The sequence below is a fragment of the Schistocerca americana genome, chromosome 2, assembly GCF_021461395.2.
Source record: "Schistocerca americana isolate TAMUIC-IGC-003095 chromosome 2, iqSchAmer2.1, whole genome shotgun sequence".
Classification (NCBI taxonomy): Eukaryota; Metazoa; Arthropoda; class Insecta; order Orthoptera; family Acrididae; genus Schistocerca; species Schistocerca americana.
Window position 1 is genome coordinate 1047309630 of NC_060120.1, and position 26656 is coordinate 1047336285.

Below are 26656 nucleotides of genomic sequence, written 5' to 3' on the forward strand. Positions count from 1 at the left end.
CTGACTGGAAATGGTCAAGTTCGGCGACTTGGAGACCATTTGCAACCATTAATGGCCTTCACGATTCAAACTGCAAATGGAATTTTTACGGACGCATATGTGCCCTGTCACCAGTCCACAATTGTTCACGATTGGTTTGAAGAACGCTCTGGACAGTTTGAGCGAGTGAGTTGGCCGTTCAGATCGCACGACATGGATCCTATCGAATATTTATAGGATACAGTCGAGAGGTCAAGTCGCGCAGAAAATCCTGCACCGGCAACACTTCCGGCTATAGAGGCAGCACGGCTCGGTATTTCTGCAGGAGACTTTCAAAGACTTGTTGAGTCCTTGCCGCATCGAGTTGCTGCACTGCGCCCACCAAAAGGAGATTCGTCACGACGTTAGGCGGTATCGCATGACTTTTGTCACCTCAGAGTATACAAGGTTATTTCACAATTCCTATTACAGGCTTCTAGTGGTTGTAGGGGGGGGGGGGGGGGGGTCTTAATAAACCCGCATCCGGAAATATACTGTTTGGATGTAAAACAAAGTCGAAGATCAGGGGCTCGAAGATGGCAAGGAAGAAACTTGCTGAAACAACGCATTGACTCGGATGTCAACCCGAGAAGATTTTATCATCGAGATTCGCCGAGAAAGCCTGCATTCTCATCGAAGATCAGGTATCTCCCACTTCACAGCGGGGACAATGAGCTCTGATGGGTGTACAGTACAGGAGCTATGCCACCTGAAGACCCTACTGTTCTTTGCAGAAGGTGTATTTGCGGCGCACGTTTCGGTACATACGGTCCAAAATCTCTGGTGTGTGTCGCATAATTTCTGCTGCAGCCAGATCTCGTGCAACCAGATCTTCTTCCAAATGTCATACACAAGAAAAATTCTAGAGGAGGCAAATCTGGCAACCGTGGGGTCAAGAAGTTGGTCCATCTAAACTCGTCCACTTTTCACCCTATGTCTGGTTCAGATTAATGCAACACATTTTTTTAATGAAACCAGGTTGGTTTTATCAGGTTTCCAGTACAAAATGCTATCCCTCACTCTTATTGCCACTTTGATGTTCATTCATAGTATCAGGCACTGTCGGTGCAGCCTCAGTAGGCTAGGCTTGAAAATGAACCTGTAAGGTTCGACACTAGTCGCATAATGTAAATACTGCAACTATTGACAGATTAGTTAATAATCGCTCTCAGGAAATATTCCACAAATAGGATCTTCGCTTGCGTTGGCTATTGAGATTTAAAGTGCATCTAAAAAAACAGCGCCACATTCTCCTACAGGAGCATGTCCATGACCCAATAGCTGTTCAGATATAGGCCAATCTATCCTCTAGTTCTTATCTCAATATGAGTACACACTATTGGCAGTTTTGCATATAGTTACCATGCATCCTGACACATCCTTCAGCCTTTCTTTGCAGTGGATCACGCATTCTTTCTAATACACCTGCCTACATTCTGATTGTGTCACATCCTCCTGTAACGTCTGCACATTGTTGATGGGTTGGCCATGCATCGGTGCCTTTAAATGTCGGAAAAGCCAGAAATCCAATGGATTCAGGTACGGGGAATGCGGCGGTCATAATACCCGATCTCCTCGACCAACCCATCACCCGTGAAAAGTTGCAGTGAGGTAGTGTCGTAAGATCCGTTGAAAATTGTGTGGTAGATTCCGTACAGAATACATTGGGCAGTAAATGCGCAGACGGCAGGGCACACATGGGGAGACCGGTGGTGGTAGGGTCTGCAGGCAGGCGCTGTAATGGAAATGCCGAGTGCTGGAGGGAAAGTGCCGTTCTAAACTGAAGCCCACACTCACATTTTTTGTAAATATTAAGTGGTTCAAAAATGATTCAAATGGCTCTGAGCACTATGGGACTTAACATCTTAGGTCATCAGTCCCCTAGAACTTAGAACTACTTAAACCTAACTAACCTAAGGACATCACACAACACCCAGCCATCACGAGGCAGAGAAAATCCCTGACCCCACCGGGAATCCAACCCGGGAACCCGGGCGTGGGAAGCGAGAACGCTACCTCACGACCACGAGATGCGGGCAAATATTAAGTGGGATCCACTCCAAGCCTGCACTTCCATGGTGACCATTCAATAGGATCTATTGTCACCTCCACTTTCGTTAGCATCTAAATAGAATTTCGCCGAAAACGGAGCGATTTATTTTCGGCTGACTTGTTAACCAGTTGTAGCTTTCAGAGAAATGACATGAGTGGCAATTCTGAGTAAAACCTGCAAATTTCTCTTGTTGACACGTTAAAATACGCTTCTTTTGCTACTACACAGGTGAATTTGCACAGTCTCACCTCACTAACATCTTGTGCAGACGCAATTGTGAGAGAATTTTAAAACAGTTCAAATATGGTTCAAATGGCTCTGCGCACTATGCGACTTAACTTCTGAGGTCATCAGTCGCCTAGAACTTAGAACTAATTAAATCTAACTAACCTAAGGACATCACACACATCCATGCCCGAGGCAGGATTCGAACCTGCGACCGTAGCGGTCGCTCGGTTCCAGACTGTAGCGCCTAGAACCGCACGGCCACTCCGGCCGGCTTTAAAACAGTCTCATATCAGTAACTCAAACCCTTTATGAAATATGGGGAATGTTGTCCGCAGCTCGTGGTCTTGCGGTAGCGTACTCGCTTCCCGCGCGTGGGGTCCCGGGATCGATTCCCAGTGGGATCAGGGATTTTCCCTGCATCAAGATGACTGGGTGTTGTTGTGTCGTCGTCGTCATCATCAATCGTCACCATTACGGTCGGAGGAAGGCAATGGCAAACCAGCTCCGCTAGGACATTGCCTAGTCGGCAGTGTGGGTCTCCCGCATTCTCCCCTTAGCTCCTCGGAGTATGGGACATCATCATCATCTTATCGCTGGCGAGGGCCATCACAAATGAGTCAGCTACGTCAGATCAATTTTCGAGAGACTGGTAACAGACAGAGACCTTCACCCAAATCTAAAGAAAAATTCAATATGTTAGCTAAATTTCATACGTGGTAACATATTATGCAATATGCACGAAACGTAAAATCATAGCGAACCCTATTTTTCATTGCGAACATTTTCGAATTTCGCGCAGTGTCTTACTTCCACGTGTATATAACAATACCTTTAACGAAATGATGGGGCGTCATAATGAACCTGACCTACAAAAGCTACAAGTAGCGTAAAAAGGAAATATTTTACTGAATACTTTCTGTAAATCGTAAATTCGTTTGAGAAAGATTGCAGGGCGTGCGCCTCGATTCTGTAATCGCCGAGTGACGGAAAAGTGGCAGACAGTGTCGGCCTCCCCTTCCGAACAAACGAATGAACTCGCCCAGCACTTGGACGAAAGCTGGTCACCTCTCATTGGGCACCGTATCCTGTGCGGACTGTACTGCGTCGTGCATAAATCACAGTTGTTGTCTTTCTGGAGGGGTAACGTTCTCCAAGGCACTGGTAAATCATCGTGCAGAAGTTGGAGATACACTGCACCTGTTCCTCTGCCTGGAAAAAGCGTGTGGCCCCATGAGTCTGTCATCGACGGTACCTGTCCGCACAGCGATACTGAAGCGACTGTGATGCATCATCTCCATGACTTCTCGAGGATTTTCGTCTGCCACATGTACGTATTATGGTAGTTTAGTACACCTTCTTTAGTGAATCCTGCCTGCACCACAAAGTACTGCATGTTACTCGAAACAAGTAAAACGGCCATATCTCACATATATTGGTTTCTGGACATATAATTATAGGAATTTTTCTATTAGTTTTGACCAATAGCACCTCCCGCACCAATATGTGATACTCTGCACTGTTTTACACCTCATTCGGTAAAACCAGAACCCTTACGGGATCACTTTGTTGATCGCCCGTCTGTCCACCTGCTAAGAGCTCCTTTCCTCAGAAAGGTTACAAGTATCAAGTTGAAAATTATGTCAAATACTAAGGTCTATGACATCTTGGTAGTATCAAAAAGTTAAGCTTCAATTGCAATGTAATCAAACTTACGGTCATTTATGTCACAAGTTTTCGATCACGCAAACTCACTGACAAAAACCGAGAGGATACTAAACGTTGACCTAGAATTACGAAGTTGGACAAGAACTAATGTTTCACAGTACAAGTAAAAGAAAAAATCCGAAAATCATTAATTTGAAATTATACTGCAAAAAATCTTCGTCATTTATTATCCGTCTCGTATTAATAAAGAACAACTGCCTTCGGCCAGAAATCGTGATTTTTGTTAACATGCACAATGTATGTCGAACCCGGGGGGGGGGGGGGGGGGGTTCATCTCCAGGTTCTTTGACAGTCTACATCAACTTTACATTTCGTTTAATTCTTGGCCTGGCAAGATCATATGAAATATAAGTTTATAAAACTATGATAAATCGAAAAGTAACTTACTGTTTCTAGTAGTAGGTGTATGATTCAGCTGAATGTTTACACCTGCTACTAGAAACAGTAAGTTGCATTTCGTTTTATCATAGTTTTATAAACTTATATTTCATAAGTTAATATAACAATGTGACCCCGCCAGACCCAGAATTAAAAGAAATATAAAGTTGATATAGACTGTCAAAGCACCTGAAGATGAGCCCCCAGGGTTCGAAGTGCATTGTGCACGTTAACAATATCACGATTTGTGCCTGAAGGCGGTTGTTCTTTATTATTATGAAAGTAATACAATCACAGAAGAAACAATGGACAAAATTAAGATATTGTCCGTCTGTTAAAACTCCTTTTTTTCTCAGGGAGCGGTACTGGTAAAGTTGAAATGTATGTCAAACTAGCTAAACCGGATATACGTTTTTCTGCCTGCTTTTATTCATTTGCCTCTGCATACAAAAAAAGGATGATCTCTGTGTGATCTACAATCCATAATTCGTTGCAGAAAAATATGTACAAATGAAATATAGTTCATAATAATGAGATTCTGCTATTTTTATTGGTATAAATTGATGGTGAACTAGGGTCTATATCCCATTGCTGAATTTATTGACGATGTTCGAAAAAAAAACTCCTTTTCAAGAACTTCAGTTCGTGACTGAAGTTGACAGAAGTAGGGTTGGATTGATATACCGTGTGTTTCAGGAAGAACCGGAAGTTTCCTGTTTCCCATATGCAAACGTTGCATGGCAAATGTTTGTGCAGAAATATCTCCAGTTAAATGAAGACTGTGAGGACGGGGCGAGAGTCGTGCTTGCTTGGGTAGCTCACTCAGATGGTTGCCGGCACGGTAGCTCAGCGTGTTCGGTCAGAGGGCTGCTCGCCCTCTGTAATAAAAAAAAAAAACAAAAAAAAACTGAGTAAACGAATCAACGATCAACTTTAACGGATGTCTTGTCACGTCCGCCCAGTGTAAACGCAACGAACAATACCGAAAAAAAAATGGTAGAGCACTTGCCCACGGAAGGATAAGGTCCCTAGTTCGAGTCTCGGTCCGGCACACAGTTTTAATCAGTCAGGAAGTTTCATATCAGCGCACACACCGCTGCAGTGTGGAAATCTCATTCTAGATATAACAACTTCCATTTTGATATATATGATGCTAAGGTTGACGGTGGCTTGGTTGTGTGAAGACTGTAAGCTTCTGAGTAAATGCAATGAAAAATACGACCAGTTACGTTATATGTTTTGAAACATTTCAAAAACAATAGATGAACTATATATGTACATAGGTAATTAAGTTAGTACAAAAGCCTCAGAACGCAAGTCCTACTCGCACTTGCCCCTACTTTTTTTTTCTTTTTTTTTTAGCACCCTGTATTTGTTTTCATGCTGGCATTTAGTCCCGCGATCATAAATTGTATTCTGTCAGCTCTCTACTGGGCGATTACAGACGATGAGAATTATTTTTTGCATTCAGAGACTCGAACCCAGTACCTCCTGTACCAGTGCGTCGTAGCGACGGACATTAGCGTCCTCGGTTATGAACGCGAGTGAGCACCACGGCGTCAGTGTTGGGTGTGTCGTGGCTGGATGGTCAGTGGAGCCGCTGCGTGGGCTGTGCGAGTCGTTCCCCGCCTCAGCAGCGGCCGGCGTGGCGCTACGCTGCGGCCATGTATCGCGGATGTGTCGCGGCTGACGTCAGCTCAGCTCCGCTCCGGAAGGCGCGTGGATTCCTGCGTGCCGCGTCACGGCGGGCCATTAGCCGGCCGCTGCTCTGCCTGTCCCCCCAGCTAATGGAGCGCGCCGCGCGGGCCCCTGGCCGCCTTATCGGCCCCTGCCCGGCGCCACCGCGGCTATCGTCACGGCCGCTGAGGACTCTCACCGCGTCCGCGTGTCTGTCCCGCCAGCAGCAGGCCTGCACTGCCGCTTCAGATATATTTATTTAGCACATGCCCTATACTTCACAACAATTAATTAAATGTGAACCGCCTGCTGTACAAACGTATAAACATTGATAGAGGCGGGGAACGTGCTAAGGTAGTCCACGTAGCTGTGCAAAGCACAGGGTGGCGTAGTGGTCAGCGTATCTGACTATTGAGCAGGAGACCCACGTCCGAATCCCGGTCTTGGTAGAAATTTTCATTCGTCACTTCAGTCTGCATACATACTGGGTGATCAAAAAGTCAGTATAACTTTGAAAACTGAATAAATCACGGAATAATGTAGATAGAGATGTACAAATTGACACACATGCTTGGAATGACATGGGGTTTTATTATAACTAAAAAAATATAAAAGTTCAAAAAATGTCCAACAGATGGCGCTTCATCTGATCAGAAAAGCAATAATTAGCATAACAAAGTAAGACAAAGCAAAGCTGATGTTCTTTACAGGAAACGCTCAATATGTCCACCATCATTCCTCAACAATAGCTGTAGTCGAGGAATAATGTTGTGAACAGCACTGTAAAGCACGTCCGGAGTTATGGTGAGGTATTGGCGCCGGATTTTGTCTTTCAGCATCCCTAGACATGTCGGTCGATCACGATACGCTTGCGACTTCAGGTAACCCCGAAGTCAATAATAGCACGGACTGAGGTCTGGGCACCTAGGAGGCCAAGCATGACGAAAGTGGCGGCTGAGCACACGATCATTACCGAACGACGCGCGCAAGAGATCTTCCACGCGTCTAGCAATATGGGATGGAGCGCCATCCTGCATAAACATCGTACGTTCCAGCAGGTGTTCGTCAGCCAGGCTGGGGATGATGCGATTCTGTAACATACCGGCGTACCTCTCACCCGTCACGGTAACAGTTACAAAACCAGAATCACGCATTTCCTCGAAGAAAAAAGGCCCGATAACGGTAGATGTGGTAAATCCAACCCATACCGTGACTTTCTCGTAGTGCAATGGAGTTTCCACGACAGTTGTAGGATTTTCGGTAGCCCAAATTCTGCAGTTGTGGGCGTTCACAGACCCTCGGAGCGTGAAATGAGCTTCGTCGGTCCACAACACGTTACTCAACCAGTCGTCATCTTCCGCCATCTTTTGAGACGCCCACACAGCAAATGCCGTCCGCTTCACTAAATCGCCATGTAACAGTTCATGATGCCGATGGATTTTGTACGGATAGCATCATAGGGTACGGTTAAGTGCCAACCAAACAGTAGTGTATGAAATGCCGGTGCGACGTGCGACTGCACGAGCGCTGACTTCCCCGTGCATAGACGAACCCGCTACAGTCTCCATTTCTTCCTGAACTGTCTCAGCAGCATTACGCCTTGTGCTCGGTCGGCCACTACGGCGTCTATCGTCTATACAACCCGTGGCTTCGAACTTCGAAATCATTCTCGCCACAGCTGCATTTGTCAACGGACCTTTACCCGTTCGAATCCCCTTCCTATGGCGATAGGATCGTAACGCTGAAGTAGCACATTCCCCATTCTGATAATACAGCTTCACTAAAAGAGCCTTTTCAGGTAACGTCAACATGCTGCGACTGCTGGCGCATCTGATTCTCTATCTCATTATAGCTCCTTTTATACACGATTGTCATGCGCAGTCACTGACGTTTTGCTGTCCAGCGCCATCTGTCCGACATTTTGTGAACTTTTTTTTGTTCAAGTAAAACCCCATGTCATTACATCCACATGTATCAATTTGTACCTCTCTATCTGCATTATTCCATGATTTATACAGTTTTCAAATTTGTAGTGACTTTTTGATCACCCGGTGCATCATAGCCGTTTGCGACTTGAAAAGTTGTCTGCAACCATATAGCTTCATTTGATTAGAACAAGCATTTGGTATGCATATGAAGAGTATGCACCAATGAACTAAGATGTTATGACCACCTGTTTAATAGCGTGTTGTTCCACTTTTCAAACACAGTACAATTCTGCTTGTTCTGGAGTCTACAAGCCCTTGACAGGATTCCAGAAGTACGTGGCACCAGATGTCTACGTACAGGTTAAGCAATTCCCGCAAATTACAGAATGATGGTTAACGGTTACGCAGCTGGTGTCCGATGTGTGTTCCAATGGGTACATATCAGGCACATTTGCTGACAAATACATCAATTTGAGTACACTACAATGCCCCTCAAATCATTGCAGAACGGTTCTAACATTGCAAAGCGGACAGTTATCCTGCTGGAACATTTCATCGCCATAGGGGGAGACTTCAAGCAGGAAGCGGTGCAGGTGGTCCACGTAGTTTACTGCTGTCATGTTGCCTTCGGTAGATCCCATGGAAGCTCAACTCAGTGGGCCCCATAGCACAATTCGGCCCTCAGTGGCCTGCATCTGTGGTGATGTGGATGTTTCGTGCAGCCATTCGGCTGGATGACGGCGTGCGAAGAGCCAACCATCGACCTGATGTAACAAGAAATGCGATTCCTTCGACAGGATACACGCATCTACTGCACCACAGTAAAAACTCAGTGATGCTTTACCAATTTCAATCATAACACAGGATGTCGTTAGGTCAACACAGAAACACTTAGGGGTCGTGTGACGAGGAGCTCCATGTTCAACAATAAACGGTGTGCTACGAAATACTTGTGCCTCCAGCAGCGGTGTACTCCGCCGTCACATCTGCCACACATTGCTGACTGTCCGAGTGAGTACGTTCCTAGAAGAGTCAACCAATATACAGGGTGTTACAAAAAGGTACGGACAAACTTTCAGGAAACATTCCTCACACACAAAGAAAGAAAATATGTTATGTGGACATGTGTCCGGAAACGCTTACTTTCCATGTTAGAGCTCATTTTATTACTTCTCTTCAAATCATATTAATCATGGAATGGAAACACCCAGCAACAGAACGTACCAGTGTTTCAAATACTTTGTTACAGGAAATGTTCAAAATGTCCTCCGTTAGCGAGGATACATGCATCCACCCTCCTTCGCATGGAATCCCTGATGCGCTGATGGAGCCCTGGAGAATGGCGTATTGTATCACAGCGTCCACAATACGAGCACGAAGAGTCTCTACATTTGGTACCGGGGTTGTGTAGACAAGAGCTTTTAAATGCCCCCATAAATGAAAGTCAAGAGGGTTGAGGTCAGGAGAGCGTGGAGGCCACGGAATTGGTCCGCCTCTACCAATCCATCAGTCACCGAATCTTTTGTTGAGAAGCGTACGAACACTTCGACTGAAATGTGCAAGAGCTCCATCGTGCATGAACCACATGTTGTGTCGCACTTGTAAAGGCACATGTTCTAGCAGCACAGGTAGAGTATCCCGTATGAAATCATGACAACGTGCTCCATTGAGCGTAGGTGGAAGAAACTAAAATGAGCTCTAACATGGAAATTAAGCGTTTCCGGACACATGTCCACATAACATCTTTTCGTTATTTGTGTGTGAGGAATGTTTCCTGAAAGTTTGGCCGTACCTTTTTATAACACCCTGTATAGCTTCCTCCTGTGTATATTTCGCGAACACGTTATGAAGATGAAATAAGAGAGATTCGAGCCCACAAGGAGACTTACCACCAACCTCTGCATTTTGTGATGGAAAGTGGTCGTCCAGTAACATATGGCCTACTCGTTATTTCACCATCCTTCAGCCATAGGTACTCACGACAGTAGAACTCCAACAGGCGACCAGCCTCGCTGTTTCAGAGATTCTCGTTTTTAGCCGCAGCTCCACAACAATGTGTCCTTCGTCAAAGACGTTTATATCAGCGGATTTAGGCATTCGCGACCCGTATATTCCCTATATCGACTGCCCATTGGTCAGCCTTCCTCTTAAATTACTTCCTTACTGCGTCACGTGCCCGCAACAGCAGCAGGAGGCACTCAGCCTAGGGGTGGGCAGTGGTCATGATGTTTTGGCTCATCAGTGCAGGTTACATAAAAAAAATACATACGATAAAAAGAGTGAAGTACCCAGGAAGGCAGAAGGAAACGAAATGAGACTTATGGGTTGAGAGTACTGTTGTTGTTGTGGTCTTCAGACCGAAGACTGGTTTGATAAACTTCCACATGTTAATCTATCCTGCGTAAACCTCTTCATTTCTGCGTAATCACTGTAACGTGCATCCTTCTGAATCTGCTTGGTGTATTCATCTCTTGGTCTCCCTCTACGATTTTCACTTCCCACACTTCCCTCCAGCACTAAACAGGTGACCCCTTGACGTCTCGGGAAGTGCCCCGTCTACCGATGCCTTCTAGTCAGATTATGAAAAAAAAATTATTTTCTCCGCAGTTCAGTTCAGTAATTTTTCATTAGTTACGTGATCCATCTAGACGTGTACGGGTATGGAGACAACTTCATGAATCCATGGACCCTGCTTATCAGCAGTTGACTGTTTAATCTGGTGGAGGCTCTGTAATGGTGTGGGTCGTGTGCAGTTGGATCCATATGGGACTCCTGATACGTCTAGATACGACTCTGACGGGTGAGAGTACGTAAGCATCCTGTCTGGTCACCTGCATCCGTTCATGTCCCTCGTGCAGTTCCACGGATTTGGGCAATTCCAGCAGGACAGTAAGACACCTCCTACGTCCAGAATTGCTACAGAGTGGCTTCAGGAACACACTTCTGAGTTTAAACACTTTCACTGGCCACCAAACTCTCCAGACATGAACATTATTGAGCGTATCTGGAATGTCTTCCAACGTACTGATCAGAAGAGATCTCCATCCTCTCGTACTCTTACGTATTTATGGACATCTCTGCAGGAATCATGGTGTCAGTTCTCTCCAGAACTACTTCAAACATTAGGTTTTTTGTTTTTTTTTTTTTTTTTGTTTTTTTTTTTGCCTCTTCAGTGTAGGAGGATACAAGTGAGATCTATGAGACTTAGCAGAGTGTCCCGTAACACAAAGAAAAAAGAAAGCAAAGGAGACATGGCTTATAATATTACAGGCTGCAAAGCTCACTACTTGTCGTGAAGGGAAGTTATTACCGGCCGACTCAGCGTTCCATATTACAGCCATTGTTCGATACGCTCAGTAAGTTTACTTAATAGGCGAATCATTGGCTGAGAGTACAGTAAAACGATGTTTTCCGACAAAAGTGCCGACAACCCCAGCGATGTCGGGGCTGCGGCAACTCGGCCGCAATTCGCGATACGGTCACGAGCGGCGGCCGCGTGCAGTCGTGCGACCGCAGCGTCACGCCGCGGCCCGCGATAGAGCCGTCAGCGGGGCAGGTAGCAGGCACCAGCAGGTAGTAAGCAGGTGGCTGTGGGGCCGCCACGGCATGGCTCTGAGCCGGCCGCGCCTCGCCAGTGGAAGGGCCCGCTGCCCGCTGCGCGCTATCTGCCGCGGCCGGCCGGCCGTAATGCCAGAGTCGTGTACGCGGCCGACTCGGATTAATTGTCGCCGCCAGCGTCCGCTTTCCTCAGTAAAAGCATTTCGTGTCAAATTATCTCGTCCACCGTGAAGTTCCGAGCGCCGGGTTTTGCTGTGTCCGCTGGTCGGTATTTCGACCGAGGAAGGCTTTGTCGACAACACGAAATGGATTGCAGAAGGAGAGAGGAAGAAATAGTCGACGAGTTTTGGTATTTCGGCAACTGATGATGGCCGAAGTAGAGAGAATACTCACTACAGAAGCGATCTTTAAAAAAAAAAATTGTTATTGTCGAATACAAATTTAACTGCTAGAAAGGCGTTTCTGGAGGCAATTGTATCGAGTGTCCTTGTATGGGTGTGAAACTCAACAGGCCGGCCGCGGTGGCCGTGCGGTTCTGGCGCTGTAGTCCGGAACCGCGGGACTGCTACGACCGCAGGTTCGAATCCTGCCTCGGGCATGGGTGTGTGTGATGTCCTTAGGTTAGTTAGGTTTAAGTAGTTCTAAGTTCTAGGGGACTTATGACCTAAGATGTTGAGTCCCATAGTGCTCAGAACCATTTGAACCATTTTTTTGAAACTCAGCGATAAACGATTCAGGCGACAAGAGAATGCTGAAGATAAGTACATCAAATAACTAATGAAGACGTACTGAGTCGAATTTAGGAAAAGAGTAATTTGTGTCACAGCTTGACTAAAAGAACATATGGAGCCATACGTCCAGTAGATTCTGAACTAGTGACGTACCGCCAATTAGCGGTTTATTAGTTTGGATTGACAACGACTGTTGGGTACCATGTTCCAGGCTACTTAGGTTTTATGATATAAGTGAATGCGTGCTGTCTGTTGTTTCGGCATGTCGGGAATCTCAAAGTAGTGACCATGGAGGATACGGACAGGGACTGTGATAGGTGGTGCTAGGTGGCAATGTGGGTCGGCTGAGGCGTGTATCGATTATTTGTTGCTAAGAGGTCAAGTGTGTTTTCACAACCGTTTACCGTTAGAGTGGTCTCATGAACTAACAGCTCGAAACAATTTTCAGAGAATGCCTTTAGCCCTATTTTGGGTGATGTTTTATGCGTACCTCCAGATGTAAATATGTATTTTCGACAGCATACTGAGGATAAATTGAAGCCACGACCAACTACAATCGTACGAGTCGGGTACATGTTTGAAACTAGACTCAAGTTTTCTTTGAACCTTTCAGCAACTGTATCATTTGAGTTGGGGGAATGGTAAAAGGATCCGATCATTATTGTATGACCTCTACCCATGCTGACACACAGGAACTTACCTACTTCAACTTCGTACAAAGCAAACTACCTCTAATAGTGAGAAACACGCGACCACCAACTATATTTAATCTACACTTTCTGAAAATGGTTTGCTACTTCGCAAAAATTACGGCTGAGCTTATATCCGGCTTTAGCTAGCTTTCAGTGCCTATAACGATTTGAGCATCAGTGTTTTCTGTCAGCTCTTTGAGCTCTGGTATTTTTCCAACACAGCTACGACAATTTACAGCTGTTATACGGATGGTTCCTGTATCTACGTACTTCCTGTGTTCTACCTGCACCCATTGAGACTGAAGCGCTTTTTGTGTTACTCCGAGACTCTCTAACCTAAAAAAACTCCAAGTCCACGGCTCACAGCCCCTGTTACCCATGTAGGCGCCCCCTGCGTGTAATGGTCTCCTGACCTATTTAGCGGAACCCAAACCCCACTACCCTATGGCGCAAGTCGAGGAATCTGCAGCCTACACAGTCGCAGAACCGTCAGAGCCTCTGATTCAGAGTCTCTAATTGCCTCTGTACCAGAGGTCTGCAATCGGTCCTGTCGACAATGCTGCATATGATGAGCTCTGTTTTCACCTCGCAAGTAAGACTGGTAGCCTTTACCACTTCTGTTACCCGCTCGAAACCAGAGACAATCTCTTCCAACCCAAAGCGACACATATCATTGGTACCGACGCGAGCCACCACCAGCAGCTGGCTGCAGTCTGTACTCTTTATGCATCCCGAAGGATCCTTCCCACGTCTGAAATGACTCCATCCGGTATGCACACAGAGTGCACATTGGCTTTCTTCCCCTCCTAGGAAGCTGTCATCAAGGCTGAGGTTGGGCTAACAACATATTGAATTCCAGCATTACCGATGGTGGGCGTCACGAACTTGTAAGTCATTTTAAGTCAGGTATCTGGATACTTTTGATCACATAGCGTATATATTCTTTCTATAAGTCTGTCTTTATTTCTCTATCAAAACGAAAAACAAACAAGCTTGTCTACAGCGACATTTTATCCAGAAAAAAAATCGGTTTAACAGTTTTGAATCCGCTTACTGGTGCAATATTTAGTCGCAATTTACGCCAAGAAATGTGTGGTGTTGCAAGTCTGAGAAAACTATGCCGAAAACACCAGTGCCAAACGCTGTAATTCCGGAAAATATATAGGCAGAAGACAGTTACGGATGCAAGCAAAAATCAGACAAATGATGATATATTAAATGATTGAAACGAAATGCGCATGGCACTATCAATTAGCATTTCTACTAGCTGCAAAGACATTTTTAACACCTTAAGTATTTATCGAGTATTTTAACACCTTATTTTAGTTTGTCATTAGATTGTTCTTACTACTGCTACACATATCATCACGAAGAATATGTTGGCCTGATGTACGACGACGTGCTGAAAAGCAATGCCTGCGAATTTTGTAACTCTGTTTTTCATACAGAGTGAGGCATCATATGTCATGCATATTAGTCGGCACTTCGCTGACACAAGTTGCAATACACTGCTGCTCGGGTGCTCCGCATTGTAGCAGACAATATAGACGTTTGTAACCAAACAATGTCGGTTTGTGAGAAACAACGTGCTATAATCTACACTCCTGGAAATTGAAATAAGAACACCGTGAATTCATTGTCCCAGGAAGGGGAAACTTTATTGACACATTCCTGGGGTCAGATACATCACATGATCACACTGACAGAACCACAGGCACATAGACACAGGCAACAGAGCATGCACAATGTCGGCACTAGTACAGTGTATATCCACCTTACGCAGCAATGCAGGCTGCTATTCTCCCATGGAGACGACCGTAGAGATGCTGGATGTAGTCCTGTGGAACGGCTTGCCATGCCATTTCCACCTGGCGCCTCAGTTGGACCAGCGTTCGTGCTGGACGTGCAGACCGCGTGAGACAACGCTTCATCCAGTCCCAAACATGCTCAATGGGGGACAGATCCGGAGATCTTGCTGGCCAGGGTAGTTGACTTGCACCTTCTAGAGCACGTTGGGTGGCACGGGATACATGCGGACGTGCATTGTCCTGTTGGAACAGCAAGTTCCCTTGCCGGTCTAGGAATGGTAGAACGATGGGTTCGATGACGGTTTGGATGTACCGTGCACTATTCAGTGTCCCCTCGACGATCACCAGTAGTGTACGGCCAGTGTAGGAGATCGCTCCCCACACCATGATGCCGGGTGTTGGCCCTGTGTGCCTCGGTCGTATGCAGTCCTGATTGTGGCGCTCACCTGCACGGCGCCAAACACGCATACGACCATCATTGGCACCAAGGCAGAAGCGACTCTCATCGCTGAAGACGACACGTCTCCATTCGTCCCTCCATTCACGCCTGTCGCGACACCACTGGAGGCGGGCTGCACGATGTTGGGGCGTGAGCGGAAGACGGCCTAACGGTGTGCGGGACCGTAGCCCAGCTTCATGGAGACGGTTGCGAATGGTCCTCGCCGATACCCCAGGAGCAACAGTGTCCCTAATTTGCTGGGAAGTGGCGGTGCGGTCCCCTACGGCACTGCGTAGGATCCTACGGTCTTGGCGTGCGTCGCTGCGGTCCGGTCCCAGGTCGACGGGCACGTGCACCTTCCGCCGACCACTGGCGACAACATCGATGTACTGTGGACACCTCACGCCCCACGTGTTGAGCAATTCGGCGGTACGTCCCGCATGCCCACTATACGCCCTCGCTCAAAGTCCGTCAACTGCACATACGGTTCACGTCCACGCTGTCGCGGCATGCTACCAGTGTTAAAGACTGCGATGGAGCTCCGTATGCCACGTCAAACTGGCTGACACTGACGGCGGCGGTGCACAAATGCTGCGCAGCTAGCGCCATTCGACGGCCAACACCGCGGTTCCTGGTGTGTCCGCTGTGCCGTGCGTGTGATCATTGCTTGCACAGCCCTCTCGCAGTGTCCGGAGCAAGTATGGTGGGTCTGACACACCGGTGTCAATGTGTTCTTTTTTCCATTTCCAGGAGTGTAGTTCCGAATTGGAAGAGTTCGTCCTCACGTGGGGCATCTTCTCCTACAGCACGAAAATGCCAAAGGACACACGAGCGCTGCAACGTCTGCAACACTTTATAAGAGTATTCACATTAGAAATTCGGGGCCATTACTTTTCCGCTCGCACTCGCATGTTTCTTTTGTGTTAACTGTGCTTGATGCTGCACCTCCTTGTAGCCAGACGACGTTCCTTTTCTCAGTGTAGCGCAGAGACATTCATTGCAGTCAAATTGACAATAGCATGCTCGTGCACATTGCTTATGTTACGTCTCTATTCTAATAAGGGTTTTATGGGTGTTTTTCTCTCTTCTTTAAACCACATAATCATTCCGAATAGTGACAGTCTACGATTAGGGCTCTTTTTTCTTTTTTCTCCTCTTTGGTTATGTTGAGATAATAGCGATTTAATCCTATCATCTGGATTATTGTCATTTTTACGATGGGTTGGGTCGGGTTGTTTGGGGAAGGAGACCAGACAGCGAGGTCATCGGTCTCATCGGATTAGGGAAGGAAGTCGGCCGTGCCCTTTCAAAGGAACCATCCCGGCATTTGCCTGGAGCGATTTAGTGAAATCACGGAAAACCTAAATCAGGATGGCCGGACGCGGGATTGAACAGTCGTCCTCCCGAATGAGACTCCAGTGTCTAACCACTGCGCCACCTCGCTCGGTTTTTACGATGAAGAATAATAACTAATGTTATTATATGTTTCCTCGATTTGTCATCATATTTTTTTACAACTACGTGTATCTAAGACTTTCCGAATTTTATGTCAATATTTGTATGCAGACACAGTTTGTTTCAAAAAGCAGTTGCTAAAGATTACACGGAACTCGTGCGCCACCATCTACTAAAAAGATTCTCTTGGTTATCTGTATTTCACGGAGACAGTAGCTTGTTTTATGCATGAAATGTATAAATTAGAGCAAGTGGAAAGGAAGAAGGCCGAAACGAGATAAGGTTCCGAGGCTTTAGGTAGGAAAGGAGCAGCTCAGGAGGAACCTCTTGGACAGTTGAAAAGGAAGAGAGTAATCTCGGGTATGCTGTTTAGAGGAAATTATAACACCATCAAAAATTTCGCTCTACAAAGTAACTACCGATGGACACGGCAGATAGGCAGCGACACGCGGCGAGGCTACGCAGCGAGACTTCTACGCGACATCCACGACAGGAGTTCCCAGTAGATAAAAGCTACTCAGATTTTTTAATTGCACCTTCTTACGAAACCCTAGCGCTCAAATAATTACTTAATTACGACAGATTAACGAGCGCTACTCGGGCCTGTTGATAGCGGATGTTCATCAATGCCGTCGCCGACCCTAGGCGCTGCGACTTCGGAACAGCGATGATAATAGCCCGCTAATTGCTACAAATCCAGCGGGGGTATCCGGGAGCCATCTGCACCGCTCTTCTCTGACAGGCAAAGAGCGACAAGTGGGATAAAATCTGCGCGCTCTGTGACGCACTGGATGGCGACACAGACCGTTTCCTTTGTCTGCGACCACGCCCTCCGACAGAGCGAACCGCGGCGAACGCAGCTTGGGCTGTACCTAATAACGAAGCGTCCGGTGAAAGCACAGCCTCTGCACGGTTTCCTGTTGCCTTGACGCCCTCAAAATACCGTATTTAAATTATTGTGTAACCTATCAGTCAGTATATACCAAAGTGCCATTTTTATACACAGGGTGTTGTGTGCTGTCCTTAGGTTAGTTAGTTTTAAGTAATTCTAAGTTCTAGGAGACTGATGACTGTAGATGTTAAGTCTCATAGTGCTCAGAGCCATTTGAACCATTTTTTTATACACTGTCCAGTCATATTAATGTAACCACCTGTCATAAGCCTGAATAACCACCTTTTGGAGGGCGGACCATTGCAAGACGTGCAGGAAGAGAGCCAGTGATGAAACTTCGTGGCAGATTAAAACTGTGTGCCCGAACGAGACTCGAACTCGGGACCATTGCCTTTCGCGGGCAAGTGCTCTACCAACTGAGCCACCGAAGCACGACTCACCCCCGGTACTCACAGCTTTACTTCTGCCAGTATCTCGTCTCCTACCTTCCAAACTTTACAGCAGCTCTGTAAAGTTTGGAAGGTAGGAGATGGGGTACTGGCAGAAGTAAAGCTGTGAGTACCGGGGGTGAGTCGTGCTTCGGTGGCTCAGTTGGTAGAGCACTTGCCCGCGAAAGGCAAAGGTCCCGAGTTCGAGTCTCGGTCGGGCACACAGTTTTAATCTGCCAGGAAGTTTCATATCAGCGCACACTCCGCTGCAGAGTGAAAATCTCATTCTAGAGCCAGTGATGTTCTGGAAGGTAGCGACAGAGATGTGGAGCCACCTCAACTCCAGTGACGTGCCCAGCTGCGCAAGGTTTCTCGACTGAAGATATGGGGCGCGAAGAACCCGATCGAGGTGATCCCACGGGTTCTCGATTGAGCCTAATTGCGATGAGTCTGGTGACCATGGGAGTACAATAAACTCATCCTGGTGCTCTTAAAATAACACACGTACAGTGCGAGCTGTGTGCCTCGTTGCTAGTAGATGTCCTTGTGCCGAGGAAAAAGAGACTGCTTGTAGGGATGGACATGGTTCCCAAGAATAGACGCATCCATTGTGCCTTCCAGAATGATAGAATCACACAGGGAATGTCCTGAGGCCTGGAGGCTTTCGACGATTATTGCAAGATGCTTCGTTTCAAGCGTTTCACGCCGTACACGCCAACGGACATCTGTCCGATGGGGCGTGTAATGTGATTCATCTGAAAACGCCAGCTGTCGCCACTCACAGTGACATCCAGTTTCAGTATAGCCGATGAACAGAAGTCCGCTCGGATGCATGAACGAGGCGCCCTATGCAGAGAACCTTGGTCTGCAACGTTCGCTGAACGGTCGTTGTTGGCAACCCCTGGGTTGATATGGGCGGGCAGTTGTTCAGCAGTTGCACGTTGTTCATCCTTCCGCGCCTCAACAGCCGTCCTGCAGCCCTGTCACGTCTATCCTGTTGTGCTCCACACTTTCTTCGGCGCTCGTTTTCGATAGGGCCATTTTCCCATCCACGATATGACTTAACCACGGTGGCACTGCAGCAGTTTACAGACTTGCGGGTTTCGGAAATGCTTCCACCCTTTCCCGAAAGCCAATGATCATGCCATCTTGGACGTGAAATAAATCGCTCCGTTTCTTCGTTGCGACATTAACTGCACTGCTTTCCGCGTCCTCCCGACACACATTATTTACCCTCAACTGCTAGTGCTGCCACCTACCGTCTGTGAGTGGTTATTAGACGTTGACGTCACATTAATGAGAGTGGACCGTGTACTTCGTATACTCCTTAGTAATAATAATAATAATAAGAAGAAAAATAACTAAATGAGAGCATATCACGCAATGAACGAATATAGGAAAAGGCAGGACGTGGTCGCCAAAACAACCCACCAAACATTGGGACAGCCGTATCACTTAAACAAACACCTTCCTCCAACTGCACATAAGATAATCTCACTGCTTTAGAAAATAAAGTATACAAAATTTACGGGAACGACAGGTTAACAACAGACTAAACGATCCGTGGCAATCTATTTGACGTAACGGTGATCAATAAGGCAGAGCGAGTCACCCTCGCTATAGTAAATCAGGGCTAACAAGCACCTGTTTGTTAATTACATACAATGAGGAGGACCAATACAGCGATCTCACAGGTAACATAAAATCAGTGGGAAACAGAAGACTGCTTACATCGCTACCACTGCATACATCGTTCCTGTGGTAGGGTGCGTGCAAAATGACTTCACCCATCGCGTGCAGACGATGTGTAAGACGAGAGGGCAACGGTTGCGGTGGTTGATGGCGAGCGAGTCTTTCAAGAAACCTTCGATCACTATAGCTATTAGAGTCTCTTCACAAGAAGACAAGGCCATGTATAAAACATGCAGAAAAAGTAATGACCCATAAAAAAATTACTTTTTGAAAATATTTGAGTCCGCTAAGATTATTTGATCATCTGCGAACAGGAGTGTATTTATAACTTTAGTACTAAGCCTACAATGGTGCACTAATTCATTCTGTCATCATTTAATATATACGTACACGACGTCATGAAGACATGGCAGAATAAATTAGAGCACCATTATAAGGTTAATAATAAAGTTATATATAGACTCCTGTTTCCAGATGATTAAATAATCTTAGCGGACTCTGGAGATAAATTAAAGAGAGCAATTTGGTAATTGGAAAATGATTATAATATGACAAAATCTAAACGTAAAACTAAGATAATGACATTATATGGCAAATAGCATGCAAGGACAAAAATAGTGATTGACGATAAACCGTAGAACAAATAAATACTTTTAAATATCTGGGAGGTGAATTCTCATGTATCACACGCAGTGATCAACAATACAGACTACAAAAGTTCCAACCCACCAAGTCACCCATCCAAGTGCCGGCCACGCCCGACAGCGCTTAACTTCGGTGGTCTGATGGGAACCAGGGTATCCACTGCGGCAAGGCCGTTGCCATATATCCAATAAGGCACTAAAAATCTTATGTGACTTCTCAAAGGCATTTTATTGTGTCTTTCATAATATTCCTTTAGAGAAGTCGACTTTTTATGGAACACATAATTCAGCAAATGTCTGATTTAGTTCTTATTTAAGAAACAGAATGCAGAAATTTACCTTAGGCTGTTTGAGTAATACAAAGGGGAACGTCACATCATCTGCATGGTGAGAAATTACAGTCGGCGTCCCACAGGGTTCGAAATTTACCCACTACTGTTCCTGCTCTATGTTCATGATCTGCCATTTCATTTGAAGCAGGAGGCAGAATCAGTCTTGTTTGGAGATGATACACATTGTGGTGAGGCCGAGCAAAAAAACATCACTAGAGTAAACAGTAAACAACATGGTTGTGCAAGTTATTTAATGGTTTTGGATAAAAGTGCTAGCGTTAAGCTTTGAAAAAATGCAGTTCATCCAGTTTTGTACTGTCAAAAGCGTACTCCCTCCTGTTGGCCTAGTTCACCAACAAGAAATAATAAATAGCACAGAAAACTGAATGTTCTTAGGTGCGCATATTGATGAAAACTTAAACCAGTAAATCAAATGGTTCAAATGGCTCTGAGCACTATGGGACTCAACTGCTGAGGTCATTAGCCGCCTAGATCTTAGAACTAGTTAAACCTAACTAACCTAAGGACATCACAAACATCCATGCCCGAGGCAGGATTCGAACCTGCGTCCGTAGCGGTCTTGCGGTTCCAGACTGCAGCGCCTTTAACCGCACGGCCACTTCGGCCGGCAAACCAGAAAATCCAAATAATACGCCTCCTAAGACCTTCAGATAAAAATTACAGTATTTTGCATATTTTCATTTACTGATGTCTTATGAGATAGTATTTTGGACAATTCCTTACTTAGTTAAAAAGTATTCATTGCACGAAAGAAAGCAATTAGAATTATGCGAGGAGTTCACATATGTACATCGCGCAAGTATCTCCTTAAGCGGCTAGGAAAATTAACAACAGCATCGCAGCACGTTTATTCACTTATGAAATTTGTTGTCAACAATCCATCTAAGTTTGAAAGTAACAGGGATATTCACAAAAACAGCACTAGAAGGGAAAAAGGAATGCATTACCCTTAATGAAAAAAGGGGTTAAATAATCAGCTATATAAGTCTTTGATAATCTACTCACAGAAATAAAATATCTGACAGACGGTAGAAATGTTTTCAGAATTAGATTAAAGAGGTTTCTAATTGTATATAAGTGTTCTATGTTTGTTCTGTTGACATGTTCCACATCATACCATTTATCGTGTACTTGATATATGGAACAAGTGCCTTAGTAATTATAATCATCAATGAGTGGCTTCAGCTACATACGAGTCATAGATGAAGAAATGTGTGGACTCTCTTTCTCTTTGAACAGAGCTGTTATCTAGTCTAGAGGCGGTGCTAAATGGCATCAGTGTCATGTCTCCTGTAGTGACAGTTTTGTGTCCAGTAACCATATTTCCGTTACGCTGTGTGTTGATGTAGTGTGGGAAAACCGGAGACAAAGAGAATCGAAGCGACTATCATCTGGCGCTGTACAAGGATGTTGAAAATCAGGCGATCTGATTAGAAAGGAGGAGTATGAGAGTCTCCGCGGAACAGGCAAGAGCGAGAACATGAGGGAAACCTTAACAAGAAGAAGAAGAAGAAGAAGAGAGAGATAAGAAGAAGAGTGGACGACAGGACCAGCGTTAAGACGTGAAGGAATACGTTCCATTGTACTTGAGGGGGCAGTAGAGGGTAAAAACATCAGCAAATAATTGAGGACGTTGGGTGCAAGTGCTACTCTGACAAGGCAAAGCTACCATAGGGCGAAACATGGCAGGATGTAAATAAAGGGAACCTGTTTTGGCTTAGACACCAGCACTCAATAGTTTCCGAGAAAACGACTGTCAAAGTTTCGAAGCCACTTCACCAGTCATCTCGCGTAGCGTGTGTCTGAGTGAGTTGATACACTATGTGATCAAAAGTATCCGGACAACTGGCTAAAAATTACTTACAAGTTCGTGGCGTCCTCCATCGGTAATGCTAGAATTCAGTATGGTGTTGGCCCACCCTTAGCCTTGATGACACTCTCGCAGGTATCGTTCAGTCAGGTGTTGGAACGTTACCTCTGCCAAGCACTTTTAGCGTGATTTTCAGAGCAGCCATACAAATGTAGATTTTCTCGGGAACTGTTGAGTATTGGTAGCCAAAACCAAAGCAGGTGTCCCTTCTTTCACACTGACAAGATTCGACTGTATCAGGGGGCGACCTATGGCGGACTTCCCGTGTGGGATGAAGACGAGGATGCAGGACAGTAATTCGTGGTGGGCCACAGCAAATCATTGGGAAGACTGATGGGAAAGAATAGAACGAAAGGAACTCATGCCGGCCTGGTCACTGGTTCACTTACGGCAGTAGCGGGTGTGTGACACGGGCGTAGTGGTGTCGAGGCGGCGGCGCCGGCGGGCCGTGTCACGTGACCTTGGACGTTGCCCCCGCGGAGACAATGGAATGCGTCGCCGGCAGTCGGCGGGCGCCGCCGTGTCAGGCCGAGGCGGAAGCGGCGGCGCACCGCGCTGACGTCACAGCCCGCCCGCCACCGCGCACCTAATGAGCCTAATTACCGGCGCACCCCCGCTGCCCGACCTGACAGGGGCGGCCGCTTAATAGCCGAGTCACCGAACGCACCGGGGCGCAAACAAGTGGCCCCGAGTGCCAAATGGGCCCGCTTCCTGCCGCCGGCTGCCCGTCTCGTGTCGCGTGCTCACGCCGCGAAACGGCTGCTCGTAGCAGCCACTCGCGTCGTGCTAGCCTTCCACTGCCGGCTACAAACAAACACATTCACTCGCTACTCGTCAGCTTACCTGCACGAATACGCGTAAGGAATAAAAATTGCAGTACCAAAATCTATTTAACGTAGAAAAAAATGGTTCAAAAGGCTCTGAGCACTATGGGACTTAACTTCTGAGGTCATCAGTCCCCTAGAACTTAGAACTACTTAAACCTAACTCACATAAGGACATCACACACATCCATGCCCGAGGCAGAATTCGAACCTGCGACCGTAGCGGTCGCGCGGTTCCAAACTGTAGCGCCTAGAATCGCTCGGCCATCCCGGCCGGCTTTAACGTAGAGCAGTGGAATTTCGGAAATACAATTGTCTAGGTAACACATTGCAAGATCACAGGTGAATGTGAGCGCGATACAAGCCGTAACAAACATGATATGCCGGTACTCTAAAATCAGTATAGCCGCCAGAACGTTGAATGCGAGCATGTGAACGTGACTGCATTGTACTGTACACGTGCGGGATGTCAGTTTGTGAGACGGAGTTCCATACCTGTTGCACCTGAGCAACACAGGGATAGTTAATGCTGTTTGTCGATGATGCTGAAGTTCAGCATGTAGACACTTTGCAAAGCATGTTAGGCTTCAGAAGCAGTATATCTACATCTACGTCTACATGGATACTCTGCAAATCACATTTATGTGCCTGGAAGAGGGTTCATCGAACCACCTTCACAATTCTCTAGTACTCCAATCTAGCATAACGGGCGGAAAGAACGAACACCTATATCTTTCCGTGCGAGCTCTGATTTCCCTTATTTTATCGTGGTGATCGTTCCTCCCTGCGTAGGTCGGTATCAAAAAATATTTTCGCATTCGGAGGAGAAACTTGGTGATTGGAATTTCGTGAGAAGATACAGTCGCAGTGAAAAACGCCTTTCTTTTAATGATTTCCAGCCCAAATCCTGTATCATTTCTGTGACACTCTCTCCCATATTTCGCGATAATACAAAACGTGTTGCCTTTCTACGAACTTTTTCGATGTACTCCGTCAGTCCTATCTGGTAAGGATCCCACACCGCGCAGCAGTATTCTAAAAGAGGACGGACAAGCTTAGTGTAGGCAGTCTCCTTAGTAGGTCTTTTACATTTTCCAAGTGTCCTGCCAAGAAAACGCAATATTTGGTTAGCCTTCCCCCACAACATTTTCTATGTGTTCCATCCAATTTAAGTTGTTCGTAATTGTAATACCTAGGTAGTTTGTTGAATTTACGGCTTTTAGATTAGACTGATTTATCGTGTAACCGAAGTTTAACGAATTCCTTTTAGCACTCATGTGGATAACTTTACACTTTTCGTTATTTAGGGTCAATTGCCACTTTTCGCACCATTCAGATATCTTTTCTAAATCGTTTTGAGGTTTCTTTTGATCTTGTGATCACTTTATTAGTCGATAAACGACAGCATCATCTGCAAACAACCGAAGACGGCTGCTCAGGGAGCTATAACACTACCTTGGAGAACGCCAGAAATCGCTTCTGTTTTATTCGATGACTTTCCGTCAATTACTACGAACTGTGACCTCTCTGACAGAAAATCACAAATCCAGTCACATAACTGAGGCGATATTCCATAAGCACGCAATTTCACTACGAGCCGCTTGTTTGGTGGAGTGTCAAAAGCCTTCCGGAAATCCAGATATACGGAATCGATATGAAATCCCTTGTCAATAGCACTCAACACTTCGTGTGAATAAAGAGCTAGTTGTGTTTCATAGGAACGACGTGACAATTATCCTGTAGGAGCCCCCCACCCTGGGATGCCATTCATGAACGGCAGCACAACAGATCGAATTACGGCGTACAATTTTGCAGTCAGGGTGCTTAGGACAGCCACTAGAGTGCTCCGGCTGTCATACGAAATCGCAGCCCAGACCCAAACTCCAGGTTTAGGTCCAGTGTGTCCAGCACGCAGACAGGTTGGCTGCAGGCCCCCAACTGCCACTCTTTTAACCAGCACACGGCCACCACTGACAACGAGGCAGAATGACCAATGTTTCAGAGATTTGATGTTTTACCGGATTCCTGATATTCACTGTGCACTCCTACGGGAAAGTCCCCACTTCACCAATACATATGAGATGCTGTGTTCCATCTCTCGTGCGCCGACTATAACACGACGGTCAAACTCACTTAAATCTTGATAACCTGCCATTGTAGCAGCAGTAACCGATCTAACAACTTCTCCAGACACTTGTTATCTTATATAGGCGTTGCGGAACGCAGCGCCGTATTCTGCCTGTTTTCATATCTCTGTATTTCAGTACGTATGCCTGTACCATTTCCTTTGGCGCTTCAGTGTATATCCATGGTGTGGTACCCAAATTTTCATGCTTGGTTGCACTACCCCTACTAATTATCATTCCAGTAAGACCTTTCCATTTGCACGTCACTTCCTTTCAGTTAACTTGCATGATTGTATGGTGTGCTTCCCTTGTCTGAAAATCACCAGAGACAGTACAATAGGTTCATACGGGTATGAAAAACGGCACAACCGTCATCCCACATTGGAAGCTGTTAATACCAGAAAAAATAAACGTCAGCCACCTGGTCACATTCATTCAGGCTGATCAGCCATACTAGGGAAACCAAACTCACTGCAAAGAGGGTGCGTTAATTGGACGAACAACTGATACACACCTAACGTCGATCAGTTGTAGAATTTTGGAACACGTATTATGTTCGAGTATAATGACTTTCCTGGAGACTAGATATCTACTCTGTAGGAATCAGCATGGGTTTCGAAAAAGACGATCGTGTGAAACCCAGCTCGCTCTATTTGTCCACGAGACTCAAAGGGCCATAGACACGGGTTCCCAGGTAGATGCTGTGTTTCTTGACTTCCGCAAGGCGTTTGACACAGTTCCCCACAGCCGTTTAATGAGCAAAGTAAGAGCATATGGACTATCAGACCAATTGTGTGATTGGATTGGATAACAGAACGCAGCATGTAATTCTCAATGGAGAGAAGTCTTCCGAAGTAAGAGTGATTTCAGGTGTGCTGCAGGGGAGTGTCGTAGAACCGTTGCTATTCACAATATACATAAATGGCCTTGAGGATAACATCGGAAGTTCACGTAGACTTTTTGCGGATGATGCTGTAGTACATCGAGAGGCTGGAACAACGGAAAATTGTACTGAAATGGTGGAGGATCTGCAACAAATTGACGCATGGTGCAGGGAATGGCAATTGAATCGCAATGTAGACAAGTGTAATCTGCTGCGAATACACAGAAAGAAAGATCCTTTATCATTTAGCTAAA

The 26656-nt window shown here is 46.0% G+C and overlaps 1 protein-coding gene across 1 annotated transcript in view; it reads right to left on the minus strand.

Moving 5' to 3' along the window:
* Window positions 1-26656, minus strand: part of LOC124594662 (paired mesoderm homeobox protein 1-like) — a 192308-nt gene that overhangs the window by 143423 nt on the left and 22229 nt on the right. Inside the window, exon 2 of the mRNA XM_047133032.1 lies at window positions 11439-11672. Within this exon, the coding sequence (XP_046988988.1) occupies window positions 11439-11672 (234 nt within the window). The remainder of the gene's footprint in view (window positions 1-11438; window positions 11673-26656) is intronic.